General features: G+C 51.8%; 3 protein-coding genes across 7 annotated transcripts; all 3 read right to left on the bottom strand.

Moving 5' to 3' along the window:
* Positions 1-114: 114 nt before the first annotated feature.
* On the bottom strand, positions 115-15355 carry TAPB (TAP binding protein). Of its 3 annotated transcripts, XM_071097205.1 has the most exons (8): positions 15038-15353; positions 14724-14894; positions 14246-14506; positions 5449-5847; positions 4758-5099; positions 4589-4678; positions 4414-4448; positions 2031-2197 (listed from the first exon to the last, which is right to left on the bottom strand). In XM_071097205.1, exons 1-8 carry the CDS (start codon positions 15072-15074, stop codon positions 2186-2188), a joined length of 1347 nt encoding a protein of 448 aa, XP_070953306.1. In that variant the 5' UTR covers positions 15075-15353; the 3' UTR covers positions 2031-2185. The 3 variants fall into 3 exon arrangements, with proteins under 3 accessions (XP_070953307.1, XP_070953306.1, XP_011727401.2); XM_071097206.1 differs by lacking the exon at positions 4414-4448 and having other exon boundaries at positions 115-2197; positions 15038-15355; XM_011729099.2 differs by lacking the exon at positions 2031-2197 and having other exon boundaries at positions 2204-4448; positions 15038-15355.
* Positions 15356-15452: 97 nt separating this feature from the next.
* Positions 15453-18770, bottom strand: LOC105474454 (zinc finger and BTB domain containing 22). The gene is made up of 2 exons (XM_011729097.3): positions 18679-18770; positions 15453-18012 (listed from the first exon to the last, which is right to left on the bottom strand). The coding sequence occupies exon 2, from the start codon at positions 17941-17943 to the stop codon at positions 16042-16044; it is 1902 nt and encodes a 633-aa protein (XP_011727399.1). The 5' UTR covers positions 17944-18012; positions 18679-18770; the 3' UTR covers positions 15453-16041.
* Positions 18771-19576: 806 nt separating this feature from the next.
* On the bottom strand, positions 19577-23983 carry LOC105474456 (death domain associated protein). Of its 3 annotated transcripts, none has more exons than XM_011729101.2 (8): positions 23862-23983; positions 22731-22990; positions 21749-22580; positions 21396-21604; positions 21015-21240; positions 20393-20858; positions 20010-20232; positions 19577-19817 (listed from the first exon to the last, which is right to left on the bottom strand). In XM_011729101.2, exons 2-8 carry the CDS (start codon positions 22935-22937, stop codon positions 19758-19760), a joined length of 2223 nt encoding a protein of 740 aa, XP_011727403.2. In that variant the 5' UTR covers positions 22938-22990; positions 23862-23983; the 3' UTR covers positions 19577-19757. The 3 variants fall into 3 exon arrangements, with proteins under 3 accessions (XP_011727403.2, XP_011727404.2, XP_070953303.1); XM_011729102.2 differs by having other exon boundaries at positions 22731-22987; XM_071097202.1 differs by having other exon boundaries at positions 22731-22920; positions 23862-23948.
* Between the last annotated feature and the right edge of the window lie 3559 nt (positions 23984-27542).

The raw sequence follows: 27542 nt of genomic DNA, 5'->3' as shown, positions 1-27542 counted from the left end.
CAACCCCGAACGGTGTCGACGGGGCGTTCTCTGAGGGGTTCAAGGTCACTGGAAGGGACCAGAGATGATTGGAATATTCATTTTGCTTGGAAGGGGGTTGGAATGAGAGGCCCGTTTGGAAGCACTGGAATACAACTTTATTCCCACACCATTAGACATGTTACCCCGTCGGTCTGGCCGACAGTCCTGACTCGGAGATCCCTGAGCTGCGCCGCCGCTTCCTTCGTCAATATCCAGCAGCTATTTGATGAGCGCCCTCCAGTGGGGCCTTACGTCCCTATGCCGGCGCGTGGTTACAGCAGTGGACAGACAGGCCGGTCCCTGTCCTCGAGGAGCCCATGATCCGCGGGGAGACAGGCATTTAACGACGACTCACATGATCACTTAAAATACAACTGTGGTGAACCGCACAAGAGGGACGCGCGGCGGTCTGCGGGGAATGACGAGGCCGACCTCGTCTGCGACCCAGGGAGGCCGAGGGTGGACCAGGCAAAGGGAACAGAGGGCTGGGAACTGGAAGTGGGCGGGAGGCGGTTGGTTCATTGGAGGAAAGGAATAGCCCTGTGTGTGATGAGCATTGAGAGGAGGGCTGGCGAGCACCATCTTGGGCTGGAGAATTAGGCAGTGGCTCCAGTGTGGGGCGGTGGGGGGAACACGTGGGCCAGGGCAAGAAGAATGGGTTTGGCCCTAGAGCACGGGTTCTCCAAGTGTAACCTCGGCCCTACAGGTCGCTGAGACTATGTCAGGGGGTAGGTGAGAATGACTATTTTTTATAACAAAATTAAGATGTTATTTGCAACCAAGCGCGGTGGCTAACGCCGCTAATCCCAACACAGGGAGGCCGAGGCGGGCGGATCACGAGGTCAGGAGATCGAGACCATCCTGGCTAACACGGTGAAGCCCTGTCCCTACTAAAAAATACAAAATTTTAGCCAGGCATGGTGGAGGGCGCCTGTAGTCCCAGCTACTCGGGAGGCTGAGGCACCAGAATGGTGTGAACCCGGGAGGCGGAGCTTGCAGTGAGCCGAGATCTCGCCACTGCACTTCAGCCTGGGCGACAGAGAGAGACTGGGTCTCAAAAAACAAAACAAAAAAAGTTTTTTGCCTTCTTCATTCTATGAGAGTGTACAGTGGAGTTTTGCAGAAACTACATGATACGTATTGACACCATGGTTCCCACAATGAATGGAATGTGTGCCTATGTATTCTCGTGTTTTAAATTTTTCTGTTTTAAGTTCTAGTACCATAAATATTGATAGCTATAACCCACATACCCAAAAGCTTTTTGGAGTCCTTGATGATTTTTAAGAGATCCTGAGAGAAAAAATTTTGAGAACCACTGTCCTAGAGCTCCAAGAAGGTGAATGCCATAAGATGTGTGTTTTTGCCGGGCGCGGTGGCTCAAGCCTGTAATCCCAGCACTTTGGGAGGCCGAGACGGGAGGATCACGAGGTCAGGAGATCGAGACCATCCTGGCTAACATCGGTGAAACCCCATCTCTACTAAAAAGTACAAAAAACTAGCTGGGCGAGGTGGCGGGCGCCTGTAGTCCCAGCTACTCGGGAGGCTGAGGCAGGAGAATGGCGTAAACCCAGGAGGCGGAGCTTGCAGTGAGCTGAGATCGCGTCACTGCACTCCAGCCTGGGCGACAGAGCCAGACTCCATCTCAAAAAAAAAAAAAAAAAAAAAAAAAAAAGATATGTGTTTTTTAAAAAATCATTTCTTGGGCCTGGTGCAGTGGCTCACACCTGTAATCCCAGCACTTTGGGAGGCCGAGGAGGGCGGATCACCTGAGGTCAGGAATTCAAGACCAGCCTGGCCAATGGTGAAACCCCGTCTCTACTAAAAATACACAAATGCGCTGGTGTGGTGGCATGTGCCTGTAATCCCAGCTACTCCGGAGGCTGAAACCAAAGAATTGCTTGAACCCAGGAGGCAGAGGTTGCAGTGAGCCAAGATCACGCCACTGCACTGCAGCCTGGGCAAGAAAGTAACACTGTCTAAAAAAAAAAAAAAAAAAATTATCCCTTGTATAAGTGGAAAAAAAAAAAAAAAGCATTCCAGCCACTCAGTGGAGAGAGATTGGAGGGAGTAGGAACAGATGATGGGGTATTATTTTGGGGAGCTACTACAGACGCTTGGGCCAGAGATGATGGTGGCTTCCACAGGATGGAGGTGAGTGCCCTCACTCTGCTTTCTGGAAGAGAGGAAGGTGGTGAGGAATTCAGAATATTAGAAGGCAGTTGAGGTGTACATGGTCAGTCCAGAGACATATAAACTATCATGGGCACAGATGATGGGAGAAGGATGAGGCTAACATTTTCTGCCCTCCAGACACTGTGCTGAGTGCTCTATCTCCTACATCTTCTAAAGGAGATACACTGTCTTCCTTAATCCTCCTAACAGTCCTCTCAGGCTCCGCTATCCAATATGGCAGCCACCACCCACATTTGGCTATTGAGCATTTGACATGTGGCTAGTCCAAACTGAGATGTGCTGACTGTTTAAACACCTGCTTTCGAATACTTAGGGTGGAAAAAGGGCTGCAATTTCTTTTCTTTTTCTTTTTTTTTTTTCTTTTTTTTTTTTTTGGAGACAGGGTCTCACTTTGTCACCCAGGCTGGAGTACAGTGGCACAACCTTGGCTCATTGCAGCCTCGACCTCCCAGATTCAAGCGATCCTTCTGCCACAGCTCCCCAAGTAGCTGGGACTATAGGTGTGTGCCACCGTGCCCAGCTAATTTGTTTTGTTTTGTTTTGTTTTTTGAGACAGAGCCTCCCTCTGTTGCCCAGGCTGGAGTGCAGTGGTGCGACCTCGGCTTACCGCAACCTCCACCTCCCTGGTTCAAGCAATTCTCCTGCCTCAGCCTCCTAAGTAGCTGAGATTACAGGTGCGCACCACCATGCCCGGCTAATTTTTCTGTATTTTTAGTAGAGACGGGGTTTCACCATGTTGGCCAGGCTGGTTTTGAACTCCTGACCTCAGGTGATCCGCCCACCTCAGCCTCCTGAAGTGCTGGGATTACAGGCGTGAGCCAACTCGCCTGGCCGAGATTGTAATTTCTTTTTCTTTTCTTTTTTTGAGACAAAGTTTTGCTTTTGTCTCCCAGGCTGGAGTACAATGGTGTGATCTCGGCTCACTGCAACCTCCGCCTCCCAGGTTCAAGCAATTCTCCTGCCCCAGTCTCCCAAGTAGCTGGGATTACAGGGGCCCGTCACCACGTCTGGCTAATTTTTTGTATTTTTAGTAGAGACGGGGTTTCATCATGTTGGCCAGGCTGGTCTCGAACTCCTGACCTCAGGTGATCCTCCCGCCTCGGCCTCCGAAAGTGCAGGGATTACAGGCGTGAGCCACCGTGCACAACAGCCTGTAATTTCTTATATTGTTTACATGTTGCAATAATGTTTTGGATGTACAGGTTGAGTATCACCGGTCCAAAAATCTAAAATCTGAAATGTTCTAAAACCTGAAATTTTTTTAGTGCCAACATGATGCCACAAGTGGAAAATCCCACAGCTGCCCTCATGTGATGGATCACATATATTATTAAAAATATTTGTGGCTGGGTGCAGTGATTCACACCTGTAATCCCAACGCTTCGGGAGGCCAAGGCCATGGGCGGATCACCTGAGGTCAGGAGTTCGAGACCAGCCTGACCAACATGGCGAAACCTGGTCTCTACTAGAAATACAAAAATTAGCCGGGTGTGGTGGTGGGTGCCTGTAATCCCAACTACTCGGGAGGCTGAGGCAGGATAATCGTTTGAACCCAGGAGGTGGAGGTTGCAATGAACCGAGATCACACCATTGCACCCCAGCCTGGGCGACAGAGACTCTGTCTCAAAAAAAAAAAAAAAAAAAAAAAAAAAAAAAAAAAAAAAAAAACAAGGAAACAAAGTCTTCAGGCCATGTGTATAATGTGTATAGGAAACAAATGATTTCTTGTTTAGGTTTGGGTGTGATCCCAAAGATATTATATATGCAAATATTCCAAAGCCTGAAAAAAATCCAACATCCAAAAATACTTCTAGTCCCAAGCATTTCAGATAAGGGACCAGAATTATTAGATTAAATAAGGTATATTATTAAGTTAATTTTATCTGTTTCTGCTTTTTTTTTAATGTGACTACTAGATTATTTAAATTTACATATGTGGCTTGCATTATCTTTCTACTGGACAGCACTGCCTAAGTAACTTTTTAAAATCCCTACACCCAGGGAAACAGATATAGATTAAGTAGCATGCACAAAGAGTCCTACAGTTAGGATATAGTGCCAGGTTTTAACCCAAATCAGCGTGAATTCCAAGCCTAGGTTCTGCCTACCGCACCAGCAGCCTCCCTCCATGGGTTTTGAGATAGGATGAGGAGATAAAGTGACAAGGGAAAGATACAGAGAGGTGGAGCAATGTACCTTCTTTGAATCCTTGCAGGTGGACAGGTAGACAGCTGTGGGAAAAGATTGAGAAGGGATGGGATGCCGGAGTGGTACAGGTGGAGGGCAGAGGGATGGGTATCAGGCTTCTGGGAGTAGAGCGGGGAAAAGTCCACCAGCCTCAGGTCATGGTCAGGGTGGGGCTCACACTCACCAGCCCAGCCCAGTGCCTTGAAGAGCCCGAGCAGAAGAAAGGCAGACAGGAAAAGGCCTATGCTGTCCTCGAGGGAGGGTCCTGAGAGACCTGGCAGGCAGAAGGGATGAGAGTGAGCTCCTGTCTTCCCGAAGGCTGGCTCAGGCTCCGCGGAGCTCCCAGCTCTTACCTGCTACCTCCAGGGTGACCTCAGCGCTGCGCCCCGAGGCAGGCAGGCTGGGATGGTGAATTCGACAGGCATAGCGTGCCCCATGCTGCTCAGTGGTGACTGGAGGCGGCTGCAAGTGCCCAGAGAGGCTGACAGAGCCATCGGAATGGTGGCGCAGGGCCGAGAGCCACCTCTGCCCCTCGGCCTTCTGAGAGCGGCCCCCTGGGCCACCCCGGAGTTCCCACTCCACCTCCAGGCCCCCAGGAGGGTAGAAGTGGGACACAAGGCAGAGCAACTCCGGGGGTGCCTCCCCTGGGGCGGCCCATGCAAGGGTTGCTGGCATCAGGGACACTTTGGGGGGTTCTGGGGAAAGAGGACGAAATGAGCATAGGGAAATCAGTCCATACTGTCCTCCCTAAGAGACCCTCAGTTTGCCTTCTGGCTTCCTTAGAACTAAAGAAGGTTGGGTTTCTTCTCCTGAAATGGGGAACCCACTGTCTCTCCATTGGTGCATCACAGAAATACCCATGCCAAAGCCCCTCAAATTCCCAGGAACCCTCTAGCCTCCCATTACCCCTCTGACTCCCAGGAATCCGTTTCTATCTCTACTTACTTACCCAGGCACCCTCTTCTCCATCATCCCTCCCCCATCATGGTCCCCACAATCCAGTGCCCACCCTCTACCCTTGGAGACCTCTGTCCCCCAACTCACTGTATACAGCAAGCTCCAGGGTGACCTGTCCTTGCAGGTATGGCAGGTGTATGGTGGCCAGATAGGTGCCCTCCTGGAAGGGTTGAACTCTAGGCAGCCAGAAGGTCCCATTTCCGGTCCATGGGCCCCATGGCTCATCATCATCCCAAGCAGCAAATGCCACGGCCCCTTCTTGGGCTGCTGGCATCTGGCCATTCAGCCCAGGAGTTGCAGCCAGGAGCAGATGTCCCTTACCCAGGTGCTGGCGTCGCCACTCTAGCCCAAAGGGAGGGGGACCCGCAGCCAGAGATGAGGCGGCCTCAGAGGTGGGGGGCATGTAGGCAAAGCTCAAGTCCAGCAGAGCATCTTGTCCCAGTCTCACTCGAGGGGCAGGGGTATGGGTGAGGACAGTCAGTACCACTGACGAAGATAGGGAGATGAGGGGTTGGGAGGGGCATGAGGGAGAAAAAGAAGGAGAAAAAAATAGAGAAATGCATTATTGGGGAGGACTAAACTGCAGTTTACCCACCCCTCAGAGGACACCTTTTCTGATACTCACCATTTCCTAGCCCTCCCTGCGAATTCCTTTTGCTCTGCGACTGAGTGGCACCTAGTGTGGCTGAGGGTGAGCAGAGAGGTCTAGGGGTGGTGAGTAGGGGCAATGAGGGTATATGGCCTTTGAAGCCTACTCTGAACACATAGCACACTCAAGCTTGGGACTGCAGAATCTGAGGTCACTTCTGACACAACCTGAACCACTCTATCTCCAAGCACCACCCTTGAGGAACCAGGCCTTTCTTGCGTATGGGTGAAGACAATGATTGAGCCATGACTGTCAGTCCTGTGGTGCTGTACAGAACATTTACTGACTCTAGAAGGTTACAGCTATAGCCTAGACCTGAGCACAGACCTCTATGCTCTACTGAAGCAGTACAGTGCAGTGGCTAAGTGCCTGGAGCCTGGCTGACCTGGTTCAAATCCCCTCTGCAGCTTATTTATATGGCCTTGGGCCACTTCATTTTTCCATGGCTCAGCTTCCCAATCTCTAAAATTAAAAGTTGATAATAATAATAGTACCTACTTCATGAGGTTGTTGTGAGGGTTAAATCATTAATACCTCTTGCTACTCAAGTCTATTCAGTTCCCAATTTTAGATAATAGAGACACCTAAATATCAAGGGTGCTTAGAACACTGTCTGGAACACAGTAAGTCTACACACATATTTGCTATAGTTACACCTAACTTAGCATACCCCAAGTCAATAGAATCTCTGCAACATTCCCCACCCTGCTCCAATGCCCATCTTCCCTGTCTTTGATGAATGATCACCAAGCTCGCCAGACACTAAAAGCAAACCCTTGGAGTTACTCAGATTCATTTATTCATTCAGCAACTATTGAGCACTGAAGATGTTCAAGGTATCCTGGTAGAAGACAGAATGGTGAACAAGACAGGCAGTCCCTACCCTCAAATTGCCTATAGTCCAATGATAGACAAGCAAATTGTCAAAAATTATGTGCTATGTGCTTTCCCCACCAGGACCTAACAGATCTCATATCTGTTTCCAACTCAGGTTCTCATCAATGTACATTTAGACAATTACAACAGCCCTCCTGTCTGATCTCCCTATTCCTTCAACTCCTCCTTCACACTGTAGCCAAACAAGGTGACTACAAGTCTGATCCCATCATTTACCTGTTTAAAAATCCCAAATATGGGCCAGACGCGGTGGCTGGTTACACCAGATGGGAAGCTGAGGCAGGCGGATCACCTGAGGTTGGGAGTTTGAGACCAGCCTGACCAACATGGTGAAACCCCGTCTCTACTAAAAATACAAAATTAGCCGGGTGTGGTGGCACATGCCTGTAATCCCAGCTACTTGGGAGACTGAGGCAGTAGAATTGCTTGAACCCAGGAGGCGGAGGTTGCAGTGAGCCAAGGTTGTGCCATTGCACTCCAGCCTGGGCAACAAGAGGGAAACCCCATTTCAAAATAAAAAAATCCCAAATACGGCTGGGCGCAGTGGCTCATCCCAACACGTTGGGAGGCTGAGACGGGTGGATTACCTGAGGTCAGGAGTTCAAGACCAGCTTGGCCAACATGGCGAAAACCCATCTCTACTAAAAATACAAAAATTAGCCAGGTGTGGTGGCAGGCACCTGTAGTCCCAGCTACTTAGGAAGCTGAGATGGAAGAATCACTTGAACCTGGGAGGTAGAGGTTGCAGTAAGCGAAAAATCATGCCACTACACTCCAGCCTGGGTGACAGAATGAGACTCTGTCTCAATAAATAAATAAATAAATAAATAAATAAAATAAAAATCCCAAATACCTAGGAAGTCAGTCGATAAAGGCATAGACTGAAGCCACATGGCCTGGGTTCAATTTCTAGCCCTAATTTTTTTTTTTTTTTTTTTTTTTTTTTTTTTTGAGATGGAGTTTTGCTCTTGTCGCCCAGGCTGGAGTGCAGTGGTGCGATCTTGGCTCACTGCAACCTCTGCCTCCCAGGTTCAAGTGATTCTCCTGCCTCAGCCTCCTGAGTAGCTGGGATTACAGGCGCCCGCCACCATGCCCAGCTAATTTTTGTGTTTTTGGCAGAGACAGGGTTTCACCATGTTGGCCAGGCTGGTCTCAAACTCCCGACCTCAGGTGATAAGCCTGCCTCAGTCTCCCAAAGTGCTGGGATTACAGGTGTGAGCCACCACGCCTGGCCTCTAGCTCTGCTTCTTACACACTGTGTGTCCTTGGGCAAATTATTTAACTAGTTTGTGTCCCATATTTCTCCATCTGCAATATAGGGATAATATTAAAACCTATGGCCTATGGTTGTTGAGAGGAATAAGTGAGATTATGCATATAAAGTGCTTAGAACAGGGCCTGGCATATAGAAAATACTTGATAAATGTTAGCTATTACTGTTTTCATTACCTTCATCATTGTCATGGACTTGCTGGTTAACTTGGGAAAATCATTTATCGGGTATTTTCCCCACTAGTCCAAAGATCTGACCTTTGTCTTTTAAAAGAATCAAGTAAAATAACAGGTTTTTTCTGGGCATGGTGGCTCACACCTGTAATCCCAGCACTTTGGGAGCCTGAGGCGGGTGGATTACCTGAGGTCAGGAGTTCGAGAGCAGCCTGGCCAACATGATGAAACCCCATCTCTACTAAAAATACAAAAAACAAGTTAGCTGGGTGTGGTTGCGGGTGTCTGTAATCCCAACTACTTGGGGGGCTGAGGCAGGAGAATTGCCTGAACCCAGGAAGCAGAGGTTGCAGTGAGCCAAGATTGTCCCATTGCACTTCAGCATGGGCGACAAGAGTGAAACTCCGTCTCAAAAAATAAATATGTACATAATAAAAACAGGCTTTTTAGGCCGGGCACGATGGCTTACACCTGTAATCCTAGCACTTTGGGAGGCCGAGGCGGGCGGATCATGAAGTTAGGAGATCGAGACCATTCTGGCTAACATGGTGAAACCCCATCTCTACTAAAAAATACAAAAAATTAGCCAGGCGTGGTGGTGGGCGCCTGTAGTCCCAGCTACTTGGGAGGCTGAGGCAGGAGAATGGCGTGAACCCAGGAGGCAGAGCATGCAGAGAACCGAGATCGCGCCACTGCACTCCAATGTGGGTGACAGAGCGAGACTCTGTCTCAAAAACAAAACAAAACAAAACAAAACAAACAGGCTTTTTAGAACAACCAGCCCTCCAAAAGAACTTCTGATGGTTCACTCTCACCTACAGAACAAAGCCCAGCTTTCAAGGTATTTGAACCCACCCTTCCAGACTTCTCCTGCACCCTACAGACCAGCCACATAGAACCCCTTCCTTGTGCCTAGTAGAAGTGGTCATCATTGGGCATCTCTTTGTTTTGGTCATGAGGTCCCTTCAGTTTACAATGTCTTTCCCATTTTCTCCCAAACATCTATCAAGCTTGTCCAACCTCCAGCCCACGGGCCACATGCGGCCAAGGACGGCTTGGAATGCAGCCCAACACAAATTCATAAACTTTCTTAAAACATTATGAGATTTTTTTTCACAATTTTTTTTAGCTTATCAGCAATCGTGTTCGTGTATTTTATGTGTGGTCCAAGACAATTATTCTCCCAATGTGGCCCAGGGAAGCCAAAAGATTGGAGACCCATGATCTAAATACTCTATGTACTTTAAGGTCATTTTCACTGCTGTTTCTTCCCAGAAATGTCTAGGTCCTTCGGGTAGAAATAATCTTTTTCTTCTTGTTATTATCTGTATGTTCTTTTTAGTCCTAGCTTCTGAGGCCTATAAGGTTAAACTGTTCTCAGCTTCATGGAATTGTTCAGTAGAGTAAAAACAGTATGCAATTTCACTTAGTTTGTCAAAATCCAGAAACATACTTTTTTTTTTTTTTTTTTTTTTTTTTTTTTTTTTTTTTGAGATGGAGTCTCGCTCTGTCGCCCAGGCTGGAGTGCAGTGGCGTGATCTCGGCTCACTGCAAGCTCCGCCTCCCGGGTTCACGCCATTCTCCTGCCTCAGCCTCCTGAGTAGCGGGGACTACAGGCGCCCACAACCACGCCCGGCTAATTTTTTGTATTTTTAGTAGAGACGGGGTTTCACCGTGGTCTCGATCTCCTGACCTTGTGATCCGCCCGCCTCGGCCTCCCAAAGTGCTGGGATTACAGGCGTGAGCCACCGCGCCCGGCCAGAAACATACTTTTGAATTGTTAAAAAAAAGATCCACAGGCCGGGTGCAGTGGCTTATGCCTATAATCCCAGCACTTTGGGAGGCCGAAGCGGGCAGATCTCCTGAGGTTGGGAGTTTGAGACCAGACTGAAGAAACCCCATCTCTACTAAAAATACAAAATTAGCCGGGCGTGGTGGTGCATGCTGGTAGTCCCAGCTACTTGGGAAGCTGAGGCAGGAGAATCACTTGAACCTGGGAGGTGGAGGTTGCGGTGAGCTGACATCATGCCATTGCACTCCAGCCTGGGCAACAAGAGCAAAACTCGATCTCAAAAAAAAAAAAAAAAAAAAAAAAAATCCACAGGATTAATAAACAAAACCTGGCTGGGCAGGGTGGCTCAGACCTGTAATCCCAGTACCTTGGGAGGCTGAGGTTGGAGGATCACTTGAACCCAGCAGTTTGAGACCAGCCTGGGCAACATAGCAAGACCCCATCTTTATTTAAAAGAAAAAAAATTAAAATAAAACCTAAAGGTTTTACAGTTTAACTCTTTTTTTTTTTTGAGACAGGGTCTCACTCTGTCACCCATCGAAGGTGCAATCCTCGCACCACAGCCTCCAGAGTAGCTGGGACGACACCCAACTTTTTTTTTTTTTTTGAGACAGAGTTTCACTCTTGTTGCCCAGGCTGGAGTGCAATGGCATGATCTTGGCTCACGGCAACCTCCGCCTCCCAGGTTCAAGCAATTCTCCTGCCTCAGCCTCCCGAGTAGCTGGGATTACAGGCATGCGCCACCATGCCCAGCTAATTTTGTATTTTTAGTAGAGACAGGGTTTCTCCATGTTGGTCAGGCTGGTCTTGAACTTTCGACCTCAGGTGATCTGCCCACCTCAGCCTCCCAAAGTGCTGGGATTACAGATGTGAGCCACTGTACCCAGCATTTTTTTAATATTTAGTAGAGACAAGGTCTGGTTATGTTGCCCAGGCTGGTCTCAAACCCCTGAGTTCAAATGATCCTCCCACCTAGACCTCCCAAAGTGCTGGAAGTACAGGCATGAGTCACCTCACCTGGCTCAGTAATATTTTAAAAGAATGGTGAGAATGTATATTTCTTAATATACACAAAGTATATTAAGAAAGTATAAGCCTGGCATGGTGGCTCACGCCTGTAATCCCAGCAATTTGGGACGCTGAGGTGGGTGGATCACCTGAGGTCAGGAGCTCGAGACCAGCCTGGCTAACGTGACAAAACCCTGTCTCCACTAAAAATACAAAAATTAGCTGAGCGTGCTGGTGGGCACCTGTAGTCTCAGCTACTCAGGAGGCCGAGACAGGAGAATTACTTGAACTCAGGAGACAGAGGTTGCAATGAGTAGAGATCACGCCACTGCACTTTAGCCTGGGCAACAGGGTGAGACTCTGTCTCAAAAAAAAAAAAAAAAAAAAAAAAGGTATATTTGGGGCCAGGCAGCTCACACCTGTAATCCCAGCAGTTTGGGAGGCCAAGGTGGGCAGATCAATTGAGCCCAGGAGTTCAAGACCAGTCTGGGCAACCTGATGAAACCCCATCTCTACAAATAAAAATACAAAAATTAGCTGGGCATGGTGGCACATGCCTGTGGTCCCAGCTACTCAGGAAACTGAGGCATGAGGATCACTTGAGCCACGGAAGTGGAGGTTGCAGTGAGTTGAGATCATGCCACTGCTCTCCAGCCTGCACTGCACTCCAGCCTGGGCGACAGAGGGAGACCCTGTCTCAAATAAATAAATAAGTATATTTGTCAACAAACATTTTAAAATATTTGATAAGACAAGTATAAATGTATATTAGCAAAATTATCAATGATCTTTGACCCTGGAGAGATTTCATTTCTAATTGTACATCAGCACAACAGCTTTCATTTTCTTAAATCCCAAATCAAGCAAAAATGCTTGAAAAGAAAGAGCACAGCAGGCTGGGCGTGGTGGCTCACGCCTGTAATCCCAACACTTTGGAAGGCCAAGGCAGGCAGACCATCTTAGGTCAGGAGTTCAAGACCAGCCTGGCCAATATGGTGAAACCCTGTCTCTACTAAAGATACAAAAATTAGGTGGGCATGGTGGCATGCACCTGTAATCCCAGCTACTGGGGAGGCTAAGGCACGAGAATTGCTTGAACCTGGGAGACAGAGGTTGCAGTGAGCCAAGATCATGCCACTGCAACTGCACTCCAGCCTGGGCAATAAGAGGGAGACTCTGTCTCAAACACAGATAGATAGATAGATAGATAGATAGATAGATAGATAGATAGATAGATAGATAGCAGGCCGGGCACAGTGGCTCACGCTTGTAATCCCAGCTCTTTGGGAGGCGAAGTGGGAGGATCACCTGAAGTTGGGAGTTCAAGACCAGCCTTACCAACATGGAGAAACCCCATCTCTACTAAAAATACAAAATTAGCTGGGTGTGGTGGTATGCACCCGTAATTCCAGCTACTCGGGAGGCTGAGGCAGGAGAATCGCTTGAACCAGTGAGGCGGAGGTTCCGGCGAGTGTGAGGTCATGCCATTGCACTCCAGCCTGGGCAACAAGAGCAAAACTCCATCTCAAAAATAAATAAGTAAATAAATAAAATAAAAATAAAAAATAGCATAGCACCTTGCTTTGACCCCAGTTGTCTGTGAGATACAGACAATCTTACCACCTGGACACTTCCAAGGCTCCCTGTCTGCACGTCCTTCACTTTCTACTTTACATTAGGATTATCTGTGGCAAATCCGCCCAGAACCTCCTGGAGAGCAGAATCTACATCGGATCATCTTTGTGACCCTCAAGGGTACCCAGGGCCACCCCAGAGATTCTGATTTAATTGACCAAGTCAAGCATGGGATTGAATGAGGTTTCAGTATATTTTAGAAACCTCCAACAGGATTCTTATTTCCAGTGTGGACTAAGAACTGCTGAGTCCCAACTCATTCTTGGTGCTAATAAGTATTTATTAAGTCAATGAATAAATTAACACAGTGCCATCTCTTGATAGTCACAACAGGAAAGGCAGCTGGGAAATAGTATGCACATTTTACAGTTGGAAAAACAAACTCAGAAAGCAAAGACCATTCTCATCATCACCTCGGTGGAGCCAGTAGCCCTAGGAAATATTCCCCCCACCAGAGAGAGCCACTGTCTACACAAGAGCAGTGCTCCTCAGCTTCTGCCAGGGTGGGGGCTTAAGACTAAGAATGGAGGTGTAGGCAGAGGTGAGGGTTTCAGCGTGGGTTTCAAGTCTGTCTCCCTGGTTCTGTGGGTAATTCTCAGGAGGGTGGAGGGAAGGGAGGGTGCAGGGTTGGCCTGTCCATCAGGCTGTGTCGCTTACATAAAATCCAGATAGAAAAGCTAAGAACTCTACAGGTATTCTACCCAGGAATACCCCGCCTCCACTGCCAGGACGGAGAGCTCCCAGATATCCAGGTCAGATTCTCCTCATTCTTGAATTATCTGCACAGTCCCTCCCACGTCCCAGCCCAGCAAAGCTTCCGACCCCTGGGCCTCAAACTGCAACGCACCCTGCAATGCAATAGGAACCACCCAATCTCCAGCAGTGTCCATCCGCCACTCGAGCCCACTTGTTTGCGGACCACAGAGCGGCAGCACATCCCCACACGCGGCTGTCAGGGAAGGTCAACGCGCTAGAGTGCAAGAGCCTTTGCTTTGCGGATTGCCGCAGCGCCGGGTGTGGGCGCAGGTGGGGCTAGAGAGCTGGGTTTTGAAAGAGTGAACCGCAAAGCTGAGGATGCCGAGCAAGATACAGATCTGGCAGGAGCTCCTGTCTCTGAACCCCTCCCACCTCGCATCACCTGACAAGTCTCTCCAGGTCTGGTGTCCGGAAATCCCACCTCTTCAAAGGCCCGCCCTTCGAAACATCAGAAAGTAACCCCCTTGACCGCCTCGGCTCTCCCCCCACACCCCCGCCAAGCCGCAGTATTTTTTTTTTAACTGGGTGAGGGCTAGAAGGAGCGGTAGAGATTGATTCATTCTAGCCAAACACCTCTCTTAACAAAAAAAGGAAACTGAACCCCGATTAGCGAAATGTCTTGCTCAAGTCCATAAAGCGAGACCACCGGCTGATCTGGACCCTTAGAATCTACCCACCCTTCACCTCCCCTCCCCAGCTACCTGTTGCCATGGTGATGAGAACAGGCTCCTGCTGAGGCTCTGGCTGTCGTCGCAAGAGGCTGGAGAGGCTGAGGACTGGGCTGGACATGCTGACCATCAGCCAAGCCCCATCCAGGGCCCGCGGGCAGTTCCGCGCCGGGGTCAGGCCGCTGGCCCAGTTCGCAGAGGCGGGGAGAGGGACGAAGCGGCTCATCTCACAGTGTGGTGCGGGGGCGTCCCGGGGGTACCGCCTGAAGGCAGCCTGGAGGAAGCCCGCGGGGTCTGAGTGTAGAGAAGGAAGTTGCAGCTGTAGAGTCACCGCCGGGAAAGGGGCTGGAAGGGCAGCGTTCAGGGAACTTCAAATGCACAGACTACCCCATAGTGAGACTCACTTTATAGAGGGGGAAGCTGAGGCCCGAGGTCACTGCCGGATCTAAAGAAGAGGGGGTTTCGGTGGAGGCGACAGAGGTAGGGGGGCGGCGAGTCCCTAACGACTCACCGTGCACATTGAGGTAGAGCTCAGGGTCGAGGTCCGGCCGGGGCGGCGGTTCCCCCTGTCCCTGGCGCAACAGCAGTGCACCGGGTCTCTTGGCCAGACCCTTTCCGCTCGTATCCTCCACGAACCAACACTCGATCACCGCGGGTCCTGCCGAGACGGCGGTCGCCAGGCCTGGCGTATAGGGGCGCGAGTGAGGGGCGGCTTGGATATCTGGTGACCTGCCCACTCCCACCCACCCTGGCGTCGGCTCCAGTGGGGCCACCTCCCCCCGCTTCCCTCTAGTTCCTGGGCGATGAGTCGCGGGGTTCGCTCACCCAAAGCCACAGCGAGGAGCAGAGACAGCGACTTCATGGCTCTGCGACCTCCTCAGCCAGCAACCCTCCTCTTCCTCCTTTCACTTTCACTTTCCTCCAAAGGGCGACGGGAGGGGCGGTGGAAATCCCCGCTCTGGTTAGGTGAGGGTGCCTGGGAGACCAGTGTTTCCTCACTGGCCAGGCAGGGACCCGGGAAGATCCTCTCCAGTTCTCACCAGGACACCCCAGTCTTACCGCGCCCTCTTGGACTACACAGCAGCCCCGAGTTCGAGCCCTCCCTAAGCCCAGGCACCCACTCCCCGCTCCCCAACTCCTGTGTGTGCTCTGCAGCATCCACTTGCCCGAAAACCATTACTCCTGCTTTCCCCCATCTGTGCCGCGTCCCCACCAAACACACGGTTGTTGGGAAGCCAAGTAAATGACCAATAAATATTTTAATCACTGTTAAAAAAAATAAAAACCTTGTACTCCTAAGACTTACTCCCTCCTTGTCTCCACCCACTCCTCCATGAGAACCGAGTTGGGAATTTCCACGGGAAGTGGGGGGTGGCGAGGACAGAGGGTAGAAATAAAGAGCGCATCCTTGAGAGGGGGTAGGTTCTAGGACAAGGGTGGGGCTCATAGGCCTGGTCTCCACGACAACACAAACACAGACTTCAGGCACAGACTACAACCACCTGACCCCTGACCCTGTGACTGCAAGATGCTCAACACGCCCCCTCTCCTACCCTCCTCGTGCACCCTACTCTGTGGAGCAGGGGCTTCAGTGTACCCATCAGAGGGAAAGGAAGGGCTTAGTTCCGGAAATACCTTGGGAGGGAGGGGCTGAGTAGTAGAATGGGCGGGCGATGGTGCAACTGTGGCTCCCCTTCCAGAATATATACAAGTCCACAGAGATAAAGGAAGACAGAAAGAGTGGTGGGAGATCACCCGGGGGTCACAGCGCCCTTGTATCGTGCTTATTCCTTTTCCCGAAAGCTACCCCACCCCAGTAGCCTGCCCCTTCAGTTTGCTCCTCCACCTCCACTGAAGCCCATCTCCACCTTGTGGACGCTGGGTGGGGACCAGACACGTCTACTGGACGGGGGCGTGGCCGCACTCGCTTCATCGCCGCTGCCCCCGCCCGTTCCGGAAGACTCTCTCTTAGAAGGCAAGGAAGGCCCCGTGGGCGTCCCAGGCCCGGGTCCGGCTCCGCCCCCACCCAGGCGGTGCCGGCGCTCACAGTGTCCTCGGTGGCGCATGAAGCTGTCTCGCCACATGAACTTCTTGGCGCAGACTCCGCACTCGTAGGGCTTGAGACCTGTGTGCGTCTTCATGTGCTCAGTCAGATGGTGCTTCATCTTGAACTTTTTGTTGCACACGGGGCAGTCAAACGGCCGCAGATTGAGATGCATGTTCACGTGCCGGTCCCGCATGCTCTTGTGGGAGAAGGCCTTCCCACAATGGCACAGAAAGATCTTATTCCCGTCCCCGCTGCCAGTCCCTCCAGGGACCCCCCCAACGCTACCCGGCACACCCAGGCTCCCCACCGACGTGCCCCCCACAGTCACTGCCCCGTGTTCTGCTTGGTTCCCCGGTGGTTGGCCAGGAGCCTGTGAGGAGGAGGATGAAGACGACGGGAAGACCAAGATCTGGTTGCCCTGCATGTCCAAGGGAAGAAGTGGTCGAGGAGGGTGGGAGGGTGCATAGGAAGAGGGAGTTGGCCCCCCTGAGTCATCAAGACCTGCCCCAGGACCCCCACCCTCATATGGGCCAAAGTCATTGGAGGACTCACAGAAGTTAACCTGCTCCTCTCCCTTGTCTGGGGGCTCACTCAGGGTACGGACATCACTTATGCTGAGGGTAGCCTCAGGCCCTCCCCCTACTGGAACCCTGGAGCTACCCCCTAGCTCTTCATCTTCATCATCCTCACAGGTCAACACCAGGTCTTCCTCTTCCTCTTCCTCCTCCAGATCTGGGTCTTGGGGAACCAGCGGTGCTGGTGCTGGGCAATTACCACCTCGCTTCACGTATACCCAGTGTTTCTGTGGCACGATGCTAGGGGGTGTGTAGGTGGGTCTCCGGACCCCAGTCCCAGGAACCACTGCCCCCCTCCCATCCCCACCATCATCGCACAGCTCATCTGCCTCCAGCAGCAGCTTTCCAGATGTGGCCCCCCCACTGCCAACGACAGGGGCTGGGAACACAGGGCCACCTCCTCGACGCTCCCCACTGCCTACTGCAGAAGCTGCAAATGCCTCTTGAGAGGAAGATGAGAAATCAGTGGACTCCCTGGGGCTGAAGTAGTTGCTGCTGCTGGGAGATTGATTCTCACTGGCCCGGCTGGAGGCATGGGAGCGTGCAGAGCCCATGGTAGCAGGGGCCACAGTGCCCCCACTCCCGGATGGGACCCCAGCACCAGGGACAGTGACAGAGGTGGCTGCAGCAGTAGTGATGGTGGTGGTAGCTGAGGCCCGGCCTTCTCGGAGTAGTTCAGTGCACTTGTCCACAATGTGCCACATTTGGAGCACAGACCCCACTGTGAGGAAGTTGACAATGTCAGCAGCAGCCATGCTGAGGCGGCCAGTGTAAGCGGAGGCTAGGACAGTCTCAAAGGCGCCTGGGTCCATGACACTGGGCAGTGAGATGGAGGTCATGCCCTTGAGTAGGACCTGATCATGGAAGTAAGGGGAGGAGGCAGCCAGGACAGCCCGATGAGCCCGGAACTCACGGCCCTGCACTCGGATAGACACATCGCAGAGCTGGCCCTGCAGACGCTGCTGATTGAGGGACTCCAGGAGGGCACTGGTCACCTCAGGGAAGGACACATGTACCACCGCAGCTGCTGGCAGGGGTAGTGGGGGCGGAGCCAGCGACAGCGGCAGGGGAAGTGCTGCCCCACTGGGAGACAGAGGAGATGGCTCCATGTTGTGGAGGGAGGGGATACCCCCCCAGCCACAGGAACAAAGAAAGGAAGAGGGCGGCCGGGGGGGTCTCTGGGAAGAAAAAGAGAAAAGAATAATGATAACATCTTATAACGACACAGCCCATTACAACTCAAAAATATGTTCACACCCATTATCTGTGTAACTCCCCACAACAGTGAGGTAGGTATTCCTCTCAACCCCATTTGACAGATGAGGAAACTGAGGCTCAGAAAGATTACAAGATTATCCAAGGTCACACAGCAAGTGGCACCGCCAGCAAACACAGGTATCTGACAAATCCTGTGCCCTTTCCTTGGAGGTTAGAGAAATAAGGTGCTCTTAGCGGGTGGAGTGGCTTCCTTCGGAATTACACCCTATTTCCCATTTACCTGGGAGTCTGACATTCCAAAATCTACCTTTTTGGTGTTTTGCACCCACTTTTTGGGAGGGGGCAGGGCAGCTCCGCTACTGAAAACCAACCCTTGCTCCATCTCCCCTCCATGCTATGCCCCGCAAGCTCTCTCGTCGACCACGCCCCCTTTACCCCAGCTTCTCTCTAGCCCCGCCCCTTTCCAGGCCCGCCCCCGTGCCCCGCCCACTATCGGGCCTTTCGACCCCGCCCCTTGTCTACCTCCGCCCACAACGGACCCCGCCCCCCCCGCTCCGCCCCAGGCGCTACCTCGGCCTCTTCTCCCACTCGGAAGGCGCCCCCCAACCTCGCGCGTCCCCGCTTACCGGGCCGCGCGCCCCCGGGCCCCCCCCGCCCCTCACTCGGCGGCCAGAGCAGCAGCCTGGGCCCCTCCCGCCGCCATCTTGCGCCGACTTCCTCCGCCCTCCGCCTCCGCTCCGCCTCCCGCCCCTCTGCCTTTAAAGGCACAGCCGGCCACCCCGCCCGTGCCGCTGGGCAATACTCGGCCGACTCGGCCACTTTGCCTTTAAAGAACCGTCGCCTCATTCCACCTTAAAAGATCAGATTCCCCCTCCTCCGCTGGGAACTCAGGACTTGGTTCGGCCGAAGCATTTATTCCCCTTTAAAGCTATAAGCCTGTCTTTTCCCATTGGCGATGGGTTCAGGTATCGTTCCCCAGGCTCCGCCTCTGAGCTGTGACCATTAGCTGGTTGGTGGGATCTAATCGCCCTTTTCCTAGCTCCTTACAGCCCCCTGAAGCCCCGCCCCCTTTCTCCGGGCCTGGATTGGCCAAATAACCTTGAGTCGGCCCCTCATTGGCTTTTTCACTCCTACTGCACGAAGTGAAAAAGTAAAGTGCGTTAAGGCGGCTGAAGCACTTAAAAAAAAAAAAAAAGTACAGCCTGAACAACATGGCGAAACCCTGTCTCTACAAAAAATACAAACAACAAAAACAAAAAATTAGCCAGGTATGGTGGCACGCGCCTGTAGTCCCGGCTACTCGGGAGACTGGGGCATTATCACTTGAGACTGGGAGGTCCAGGCTGCAGTGAGCTGTGATCGCACCACTGCACTCTGGCCTGGGCGACACAGCGAGACAACAACAACAAAAGACCAGGCTAGAAAGGACAGATCGGGACTACCCCGGGGATATTGGGCTAACCCTGAGCAAGGGGACAGCTAATGCCAATCTGTAACAGTAGAAGGACAAGAAAAAGACAGTGATACAGTAAGAAAAGAACTTTATTATTAATGTTTCTGTGTAAAACTTAAGCTTTTTTTTTTTTTTAAAGAAACACCACCAAAAGGGGATTAGCTTAGTCCATCCCTTCCTCAGTCATCTGCTTCCCACATTCCTCCACATGCTATCCCAAAACATTCTGGAGGCAGGGAGAAGGGGAGGCAGCTAATCAGAGTCTGAGAGCACGATGATCTCTTCTGGATCGCATTGTGTGGCCACACTTGTCTGCAGGGAAGTCAGAGACAAAGAGTCAGAGCTCGAGAGTACAGGAGAAAAGAAACAGACAGGAGGATTTACAGGATAAAACGGGTGGGAAAAAGAGACAGGATGTGGCAGGTGCAATATTCAGACAGAGCAGCTGAAACAGACAATGAAAGAGAACAAATTATCAGAGGAAACATGGCCTCCCCTTCTTACCTTGTAAGTACTGGGCCGAGGAGGTTGTGATTGGGGGGTTTGGGACAGCTGGGCTGGAGAAGGGATGCAGAGGGAGCTGGTCACCAGGCCATGGCTGGGAGAGTCCACCCTCGTGGAGGAATCAGCAACCGGGGCCAAGGAAGCCAAGGGGGAAGGTGGGCTGGGCAGGGTACATATCTTTTTCCCATTCTTCTCATGCACTGACCTTTGCCTTTCCACATAGCTAGAAACCGAAACATAAATATGCGGAGGGGTAAGGGAAGACTGAGGCTGGAGGAGGGCAGTCCAGTCTCTCCCAGCAGACTCAGTTCCCCAATATTCCTCTCCGAAAGTCCCCTGCAATCCCTCCTTGGCTTCCCTCTTCCTCCTCCTGTTGTTATTACCTGTTTCCTAATGGCCCTGATCCTGTTTGCTTCTTCTCCTTCCGAGATTTTTTGCAGGGGGGACCAGAATCTCCCCAGTTGTGAGGAGAGACGCCTCCATTGAAGGAAGTAGAAGAGACCATGCCTGCCCCATTCTCTAAGACAGTGGTGAAGGGCTCCTCTGATTGCTTCCTGGAAGAGGAAATGTCCATCTCCACAGAGGAAGGGGTATCCAGGGGCAAAGCTTCAATCTCTAGCTCAAAGAGCTGAGACACAGGGCTTTCTTCCTCCAGGGTCAGCTCCTCAGGCTGTTCTCCATTGCTTTCAGCATCTATGCTGGAGGGGGCCAGGGGTTCTTCTGACAGTAACAAGGGTGACACTTTGTTTTGCTGCTCCCCTGAAGACCTGCTGATCTGTTTGCCAGGTTCCAGGTTCTTTTCAGTGGAGATCTGTGGTGAGGACATGGGGCTCCCGTCTCCATCTTTACCTGGAAAAGAAGAAAAGGGGAGAGGGTAGCCCGAGAATGAGGGGAAAAAATACTGCTGAGAGGACACTAGGAGGAGGAAGGGAAAGGTCTCAAACAGGTGGCTTATGCCTAACAAAAACAGAAATGACAGGTGAGGAGAATGTTCCCTTGACATACCTGCTGCTTCTTCCTCTTCCTCCTCCTCTTCATCGTCCTCCTGACCCTCCTGCATCTGTTCCAGATCCTCCTCCTCTTCAGAATCTGTGGCCTCCTCCTCTTCTTCTTCTTCCTCCTCCTCCTCCTCATCCTCCTCCTCTTCCTCATCACTCTCTTCATCTTCTTCGTCATCTGTCTCAGCTTTGGAGGCAGAAGGGCACCCCTGGGATGCCATTCCACTAGGGCCCTGGGGGACAAAGAAGTTTCTCTAAGGAATCCCTTGCCCTAGAGGGTTTGGTTCTTGCATTCCTTCTCATGCTCCCCCATCAGTCAACCTGGACTCCCTGGTGGCCAGTGCAGGGGAAGGACAATGTCTCTCTGAAGGCTTTACCCCATCCACACCTCACCAGAATCCAAGGAGGCGGGGGTGTCTTCAGAGTGGGAAGAGGTGCCTTGGAGCCGAGCTCTTCTCTTTTTTCTCTCGCCCTCCTCACTTTTGTCTTGCAACATTGCATATTTGGAGATGACCTCATCCAGCCGACTCATGGCCAAACTCCGGTTTTCCCGAAGGCGCCGGGCCAACACAGGATCTGATAGTGCAGGGTCAATGCCTACGTGGGAAAATATAAAGTCAGAGCACTCAGCCGTGGAAGGGACTAGAAGAGTACAAACCCTAGAAAGGACTAGAGAGATGCCCCATCCGCCTCATACCTGACATATAAGGGTCACTGAGAGGCATCCCACTAACCCCCTACCTGGCCTATAGTCATCTGTGAGGTGGCAGCCAAAGTTGTAGATGAGATCGAGGTGACGTCGTTCCTGTAACCTGATGCCCACATCTCGGAAGGCATCCTGAGCCATGAGCTGGAGCTGCTGTCGGGGGAGGCCAAGGCTGTGTCGGGCAGCTGCCTTCTCTACTGCCCGAAGCACATCCCCATAGTCAGGGAAGGTATCAGGCCCTGGCTTGTTGATGAGCCGCTCAATGCGCCTGTTAACCTCTGGGTAGCGGGTGCCACGGTAGGTGATGCGCTGCTCTATGACACGGCCGGTCAGTGAAGAGCAGTCTTTCAGCTCACATAGTCGCCCAAAGAGGCGGATCAGCTTACGCTTCAACCGTGCCTCCTGCAGGTATGTGGAGTCTGGGTCATCCAATTCTGAGAGATCCAACTCCTTTTCCTGCAGCCGCTTGATCTCTGCCACATAGAGCGCCAGCAGCTGCTCCAAGCGCTGGATCTGCCGCCGGGAACCACGGGTCCTTGGGGCCTGAGAGGCAGTGTTTTCAGCGTTTGTGGGGTCCAAGGAGAGGTGTGTGGGAGGGTTATTCCCAGAGGGCTCATTGGACGTGGTGGCAGCAGGGGCCAAGTTCAGCTTCTTTTTGGCTGAGTGGGCCTTGAGAACAGTGCAGAGCTCATTGATGTAGACATAGAGCTTAGATGGCCGGCTCTGGGCCCGAGATAGGACCCGAGAGAGGATGTTGCAGAACTCCGCCGAGGCCAAAAACAGAGAGTGGGCACGTTGCTGCCGGTTAGAGAGGAATGGGACCACCTCAGGGTGGTCCGCTGTCTGCGTCTTACAAAGTTCAAGGAACTAGAAGGTTCAGGGGAAGAAGGAAGGGGAAGAGAGACAAGGGAGGGGGTTGAGAGAAAGGGGAGTGGGGTTAGTGGGGAAGAAAGGACAGGAGAGCCAGTCAGCCATCCCCCTCCCTGGGGTACAACGATCTTCCCCGCTAAAGCTCACCTCTTGGAACAGCTTCTCATTCTCCAGCTTGTAGCACTTCTTGCCGCCCGAACTACTGCTTCCTCTGGCCCCATGAGGCTCAGAAGAGCTAGGGGCTTCTGCCCCTGGTGAGGCTGTACTGGGGAGTGGGTGGGAGGGCCCTGGCTGAGCAGCTGCTTCATCTTCGTCATCATCATCCAGCACAATGATGCTGTTAGCGGTGGCCATGGGGGAATCAAATCCCCCGGAAGGAGGAAGTGGTGGGGATTTCAGAATTCCTGCTGGAAGGGGATGGGGCCTCAGAATGAGCCCCTCCAGCATAGCCCCATCCCTTCACCTCACGCATTTTCTGAACTCCTTGGGTTTCAGCCCTGACCAACACTGTCTTCACCACCTGATTTCAATAACCATTAGTTCTATATGCTTTTCGGGCCCTTCAAGTGGTGTGTGGGGGGGCAAACCCCCCCACACCTTAAGTTGCCACCTTCTGCTCCACCCCTCACGTCGATTTCCGGTCTTTCTGTTGCATTTCCCCACTCTTTCTCAGAGTTGGCAAGTTGGTTCTTTCTCCCACACTGCACCCTAAATCGTCCTGACACCCCCTGGCACAGACAACACACTCCTGTGGGCGCCACCTCATGTGTTTGCCCCCTCTGCCCTCAAACAAGTCAACCCCACACCCGCCCCATCCTGAATGATCACCCCAACTCCTAGACTCTCTGAGGTGAAAGAGGTTCCCTCCCAACAGTCCGTTCTCTTTTCCCCTCCTTGAATTATCTCCGTATTTCACCCTCAGATGAGTCTCCTCAAACTGGGCCTTTAGGTTGAAGATATTTTACCCAAGTCCCCTCCCTTTCACCCCACCCTAATTTTCCCCATTCTCTCGGAGACCTGTAACTAATTAGAAGTCCCCCCGCACCGCGCTACGCTCTCCCGATTCCTCTTAGATCCCAACCCTGGGTCCGGCCGGTCCGGTAGATGCGCTTCCCGCCAAATCCCCCTCCCCCAGTTCAGCCCCCGGCCGCCCCACTCCCTTTCAGGGATAGGAAGGTACCACAGTTTTCCCCTCAGACTCAGAGCCCGGCTCTCCCCAATACCTCTGCCTCGATATCCCCGCCCCCGCCTCTGATCCCCGCACCATCCGGCCCCCACCTCAGAAACCGTCTCTCGAGGCGACCCTCGCCGCAGATCTCAGAACCTCGCATGGTTCCCTCCGCCTTCCTTCCCACTCCCACCGCAGGCCCCACTACGGACCGGAAGCAACAGAGTTTCCGCCTGCATGCAACTAAGCGCCGCCATATTGTCGTACGGAACAAGGCTTCCTGTGGCCGGAAGCGGCCGTAGGCCCGCCCCGCGAACACCTCCAGTGCCGCCCACATAGTCAGCGCGGTCTTCCAGGTCGGAGTTTGTCTCCCCGAACCCGGGCGTCCCAAAGCAGCTGGGGGCCGCCATTTTGCCGTACGGCGCTGGCTACGCCAGAACTTCGGTGCGCAGCCGGAGGAGCTCTTTTCACCCGGTGCTTCTCTGACTCCGCCAATCAGAAACTTCCTCCCTGGGGTCCAACCGCCGGCGAGTAGCGCGTGGGGAGAACGGAGCCTCCTTTCCAAGGAGGGGCAGGGGAACCGAACAGGGTGGTTTAGGAATTGGGCTTTCCAAAGCTGCGTAGGGTTTCAGGGAATGGCAGAAGTCTCTTAAAAGGGAAGTAAAACCTTTATCTTCAACTAGGCTATTGGCAAGCTATCTGGCCCTGCTTTCCTGTCCCCCAGGTTCCCATTTCCACGGCTTATTCGGCTGACCCAGCCCCTTCCCCTGCAAGGGCGGCGCGCTCCTTGCCGCTGTCCAGCAGCTGCTTCTACTGCCAGGTGCTGCGTCCCACAGTCGTTATAACACATGCGTACAAATAAGCACAATGCGCCATACAAAAGTGTTATTATTATTACTATTGTTGCTGATTTGCTTTTCAAGCTTCACCACAGAACTAATGACCAGACGGTTGGGACCTGAATGGTTCTCCTCCAGAGGGGGTCCTCGAAGGGCCGTCGGTGCTGACTGTGAGGCCGTGCTTTGTCGTGGAGGCCCAGGGTCTGCGGATGGGCGATGATGGGGTGGGGCTTGGAGGAGAGTTTGAGCCTCTGCAAGGGCTGCTGTGAAACGAAATGAGGCTCATAAAATACTTTGGGTTTCCTCCTCCTCTTCTGGGAGAGGGTAAAAAAGAATGAAGGATGAAGAAACAGACTTGATACCCACCTCGTTGAGTTTAGGGAGGTTGGAGGGAGTCGTGGAGGCAAGGCTGGGTCCAGAGGTGAGCTTATGAGGAAACCAGAAAGATTAACAAGGTCCCAATCGCAAAGATTCCCATTTCCACAAGTGGTGGGCATCTTGCCGCTTAACTAGGTTCACAGAATTTACTACATCCCTAACGCTGAGTCATAGAATCGCAAACACCCGTCCATTGAACAATCCCACATCACTTCTCTCCAGTCGTCAAAGTCTACAGCTTTCAAAATGGGGAACATAAAAAACCTCCGCGAGGACTGGAACTTGGGAGATGTAAGGGATTTAATTTCCAGAACCTCAACTTTCCCAAAATTGGTCTTCCTAAGGAAACACCTGCAGTACAGGTTCTCATTCTTCACTTCTCCTTTTACAATAGAGACACCCTCTTAAGAAAAAAGAAAAGAATAGTTCTCTCTTTTTCCCCTCCGCCCTCAAAAGTGTAGTTCTCAACCATGAAATCTCCTGGGGTATTCTTACCTGTTTAAAATAAAGGGAGATGTACCCTGTTTCTTTCACTAAGGCACCATGAACACCTTTTCTTTTTTTTCTTTTATTTCCTTTCTTTTTTTGTTTGTTTGTTTGTTTTTTTAAAGGCAAGGTCGGCCGGGCGCGGTGGCTCACGCCTGTAATGCCAGCACTTTGGGGGACCCAGGCGGGCGTATCATGGGGTCAAGAGATGGAGACCATCCTGGCCAACATGGTGAAACCCCGTCTCTACTAAAAATACAAAAAATTAGCTGGGCGTGGTGGCAGGCGCCTGTAGTCCCAGCTACTCAGGAGGCCGAGGAAGGAAAACCGCTCGAACCCGGGAGGCGGAGGTTGCAGTGAGCCGAGATCGCATCATTGCACTCCAGCCTGGGCGACAGAGCGAGATTATCTCAAAAAAAAAAAAAAGAAAAGAAAAAAAGGGTCTTGTTTTTTTTTTTTTTTTTTTTTTTTGAAATGGAGTCTCGCTCTGTCGCCCGGGCTAGAGTGCAGTGGCCGGATCTCAGCTCACTGCAAGCTCCGCCTCCCGGGTTTACGCCATTCTCCTGCCTCTGCCTCCCCAGCAGCTGCTGGGACTACAGGCGCCCGCCACCTCGCCCGGCTAGTTTTTTGGTTTTTTTTTTTTTGTATTTTGTGGTAGAAACGGGGTTTCACCGTGTTAACCAGGATGGTCTCGATCTCCTGACCTCGTGATCCGCCCGTCTCGGCCTCCCAAAGTGCTAGGATTACAGGCTTGAGCCACGGCGCCCGGCCAGCGTCTTGTTCTATCAACCAGGCTGGAATGCGGGTACGATCATAGCTCACAAGCCATCCTCCCACCTCAAGTAGCTAGGACTACAGGCGCACACCACCTCACCCGGCTAATTTTTTTTAAAAAGTTTTTTGTAGAGACCGGGCACGGTGGCTCATGCCTGTAGTCCCAGAACTTTGGAAGGCCGAGGCGGGCAGATCACCTGAGGTCAGGAGTTTGAGACCAGCCTGGCCAACATGGTGAAACCCCGTCTCTACTAAAAATACAAAAAATAGCTGGGTTTGGTGGCACGCGCCTGTAGGCCCAGCTACTCGGGAGGCTGAGGCAGGAGAATCACTTGAACCTGGGAGGCGGAGGTTGCAGTGAGCCGAGATCAGCCACTGCACTCCAGCCTGGCGACAGAGCAAGACTCAGTCTCAAAAAAAAAAAAAAAAAAAAGGTTTTCTTATAGCAACAGAGTCTCACTATGTTGCCCAGATGGATCTTGAGCTCTTGGCCTCAAGCAATCCTCCCACCTCAGCGTCTCAAAGTGCTGGGTTATGGGGTGAACCGCCACTCCCAGACTACTATCTTATTAAAAATTTATTTTTAACAGTTATAAAAATGTGTACCATCGGCCAGGCGCGGTGGCTCACGCCTGTAATCCCAGCACTTTGGGAGGCCAAGGCAGGCGGATCACAAGGTCAGGAGATCAAGACCACCCTGGCTAACACGGTGAAACCCCGTCTCTACTAAAAATAAAAATACAAAAAAAAAAAATTAGCAGCGCGTGGTGGCAGGCGCCTTGTAGTCCTAGCTACTCAGGAAGCTGAGGCAGGAGAATGGCATGAACCCGGGAGGCGGAGCTTCCGTGAGCCGAGATCCCGCCACTGCACTCCAGCCTGGGCGAAAGAGCAAGACTCCTTCAAAAAAAAAAAATGTGTACGATCACATGTTTATAAGAACATTCTGTTCTTATAATAATTGTAACAGTTACTCCAGAATAATTTTTAACAACTAGAGTCTTACAAACACAAGAAAGATATTTTTCATCTCCATTAATATATATGTATATGCAGGAAGATGTAAAAGTTTGGTCAATAAAGGACTTTCAAGTATAAAAGCATAAAGTTTGTGGGGAAGTGGAGTAGTAGTAGGAGCTCAAGGAGAAAAGAGGCGATGAAAGAAAAAAAGGAATGATTCCCAACTGGTAAGAACTTATTTATACTTTTTTTTTTTTTTCAGACAGAGTCTTGCTCCGTACCCAGGCTGGAGTGCAATGGCACAATCTCGGCTCACTGCAACCTCCGCCTCTCTGGTTTAAGCGATTCTCCTGCCTC

This window comes from Macaca nemestrina, chromosome 5 (genome assembly GCF_043159975.1).
Source record: "Macaca nemestrina isolate mMacNem1 chromosome 5, mMacNem.hap1, whole genome shotgun sequence".
Classification (NCBI taxonomy): domain Eukaryota; kingdom Metazoa; phylum Chordata; class Mammalia; order Primates; family Cercopithecidae; genus Macaca; species Macaca nemestrina.
The sequence above is the reverse complement of the archived record's forward strand: the minus strand, read 5'-3'. Positions and strand labels throughout refer to the sequence as shown.

What these genes read in the sequence shown, in the direction of transcription:
- TAPB (XM_011729099.2), bottom strand. Translation starts at nt 15,074, where the DNA reads ATGAAGTCGCTGTCTCTGCTCCTCGCTGTGGCTTTGG. An exon ending in CCTGGAGCTTGCTGTATACA is followed by an intron (nt 5,100 to 5,448) that starts GTGAGTTGGGGG and finishes CTCTTTCCCCAG; the next exon opens with AACCCCCCAAAGTGTCCCTG. An exon ending in CAAGGCACTGGGCTGGGCTG is followed by an intron (nt 4,449 to 4,588) that starts GTGAGTGTGAGC and finishes CTTTTCCCACAG; the next exon opens with CTGTCTACCTGTCCACCTGC.
- LOC105474454 (XM_011729097.3), bottom strand. Translation starts at nt 17,943, where the DNA reads ATGGAGCCATCTCCTCTGTCTCCCAGTGGGGCAGCACTTCCCCTGCCG.
- LOC105474456 (XM_071097202.1), bottom strand. Translation starts at nt 23,914, where the DNA reads ATGCGAGGTTCTGAGATCTGCGGCGAGGGTCGCCTCGAGAGACGGTTT. An exon ending in ATGAGAAGCTGTTCCAAGAG is followed by an intron (nt 22,581 to 22,730) that starts GTGAGCTTTAGC and finishes TGAACCTTCTAG; the next exon opens with TTCCTTGAACTTTGTAAGAC. An exon ending in TCAGGGCCATTAGGAAACAG is followed by an intron (nt 20,233 to 20,392) that starts GTAATAACAACA and finishes TTCGGTTTCTAG; the next exon opens with CTATGTGGAAAGGCAAAGGT.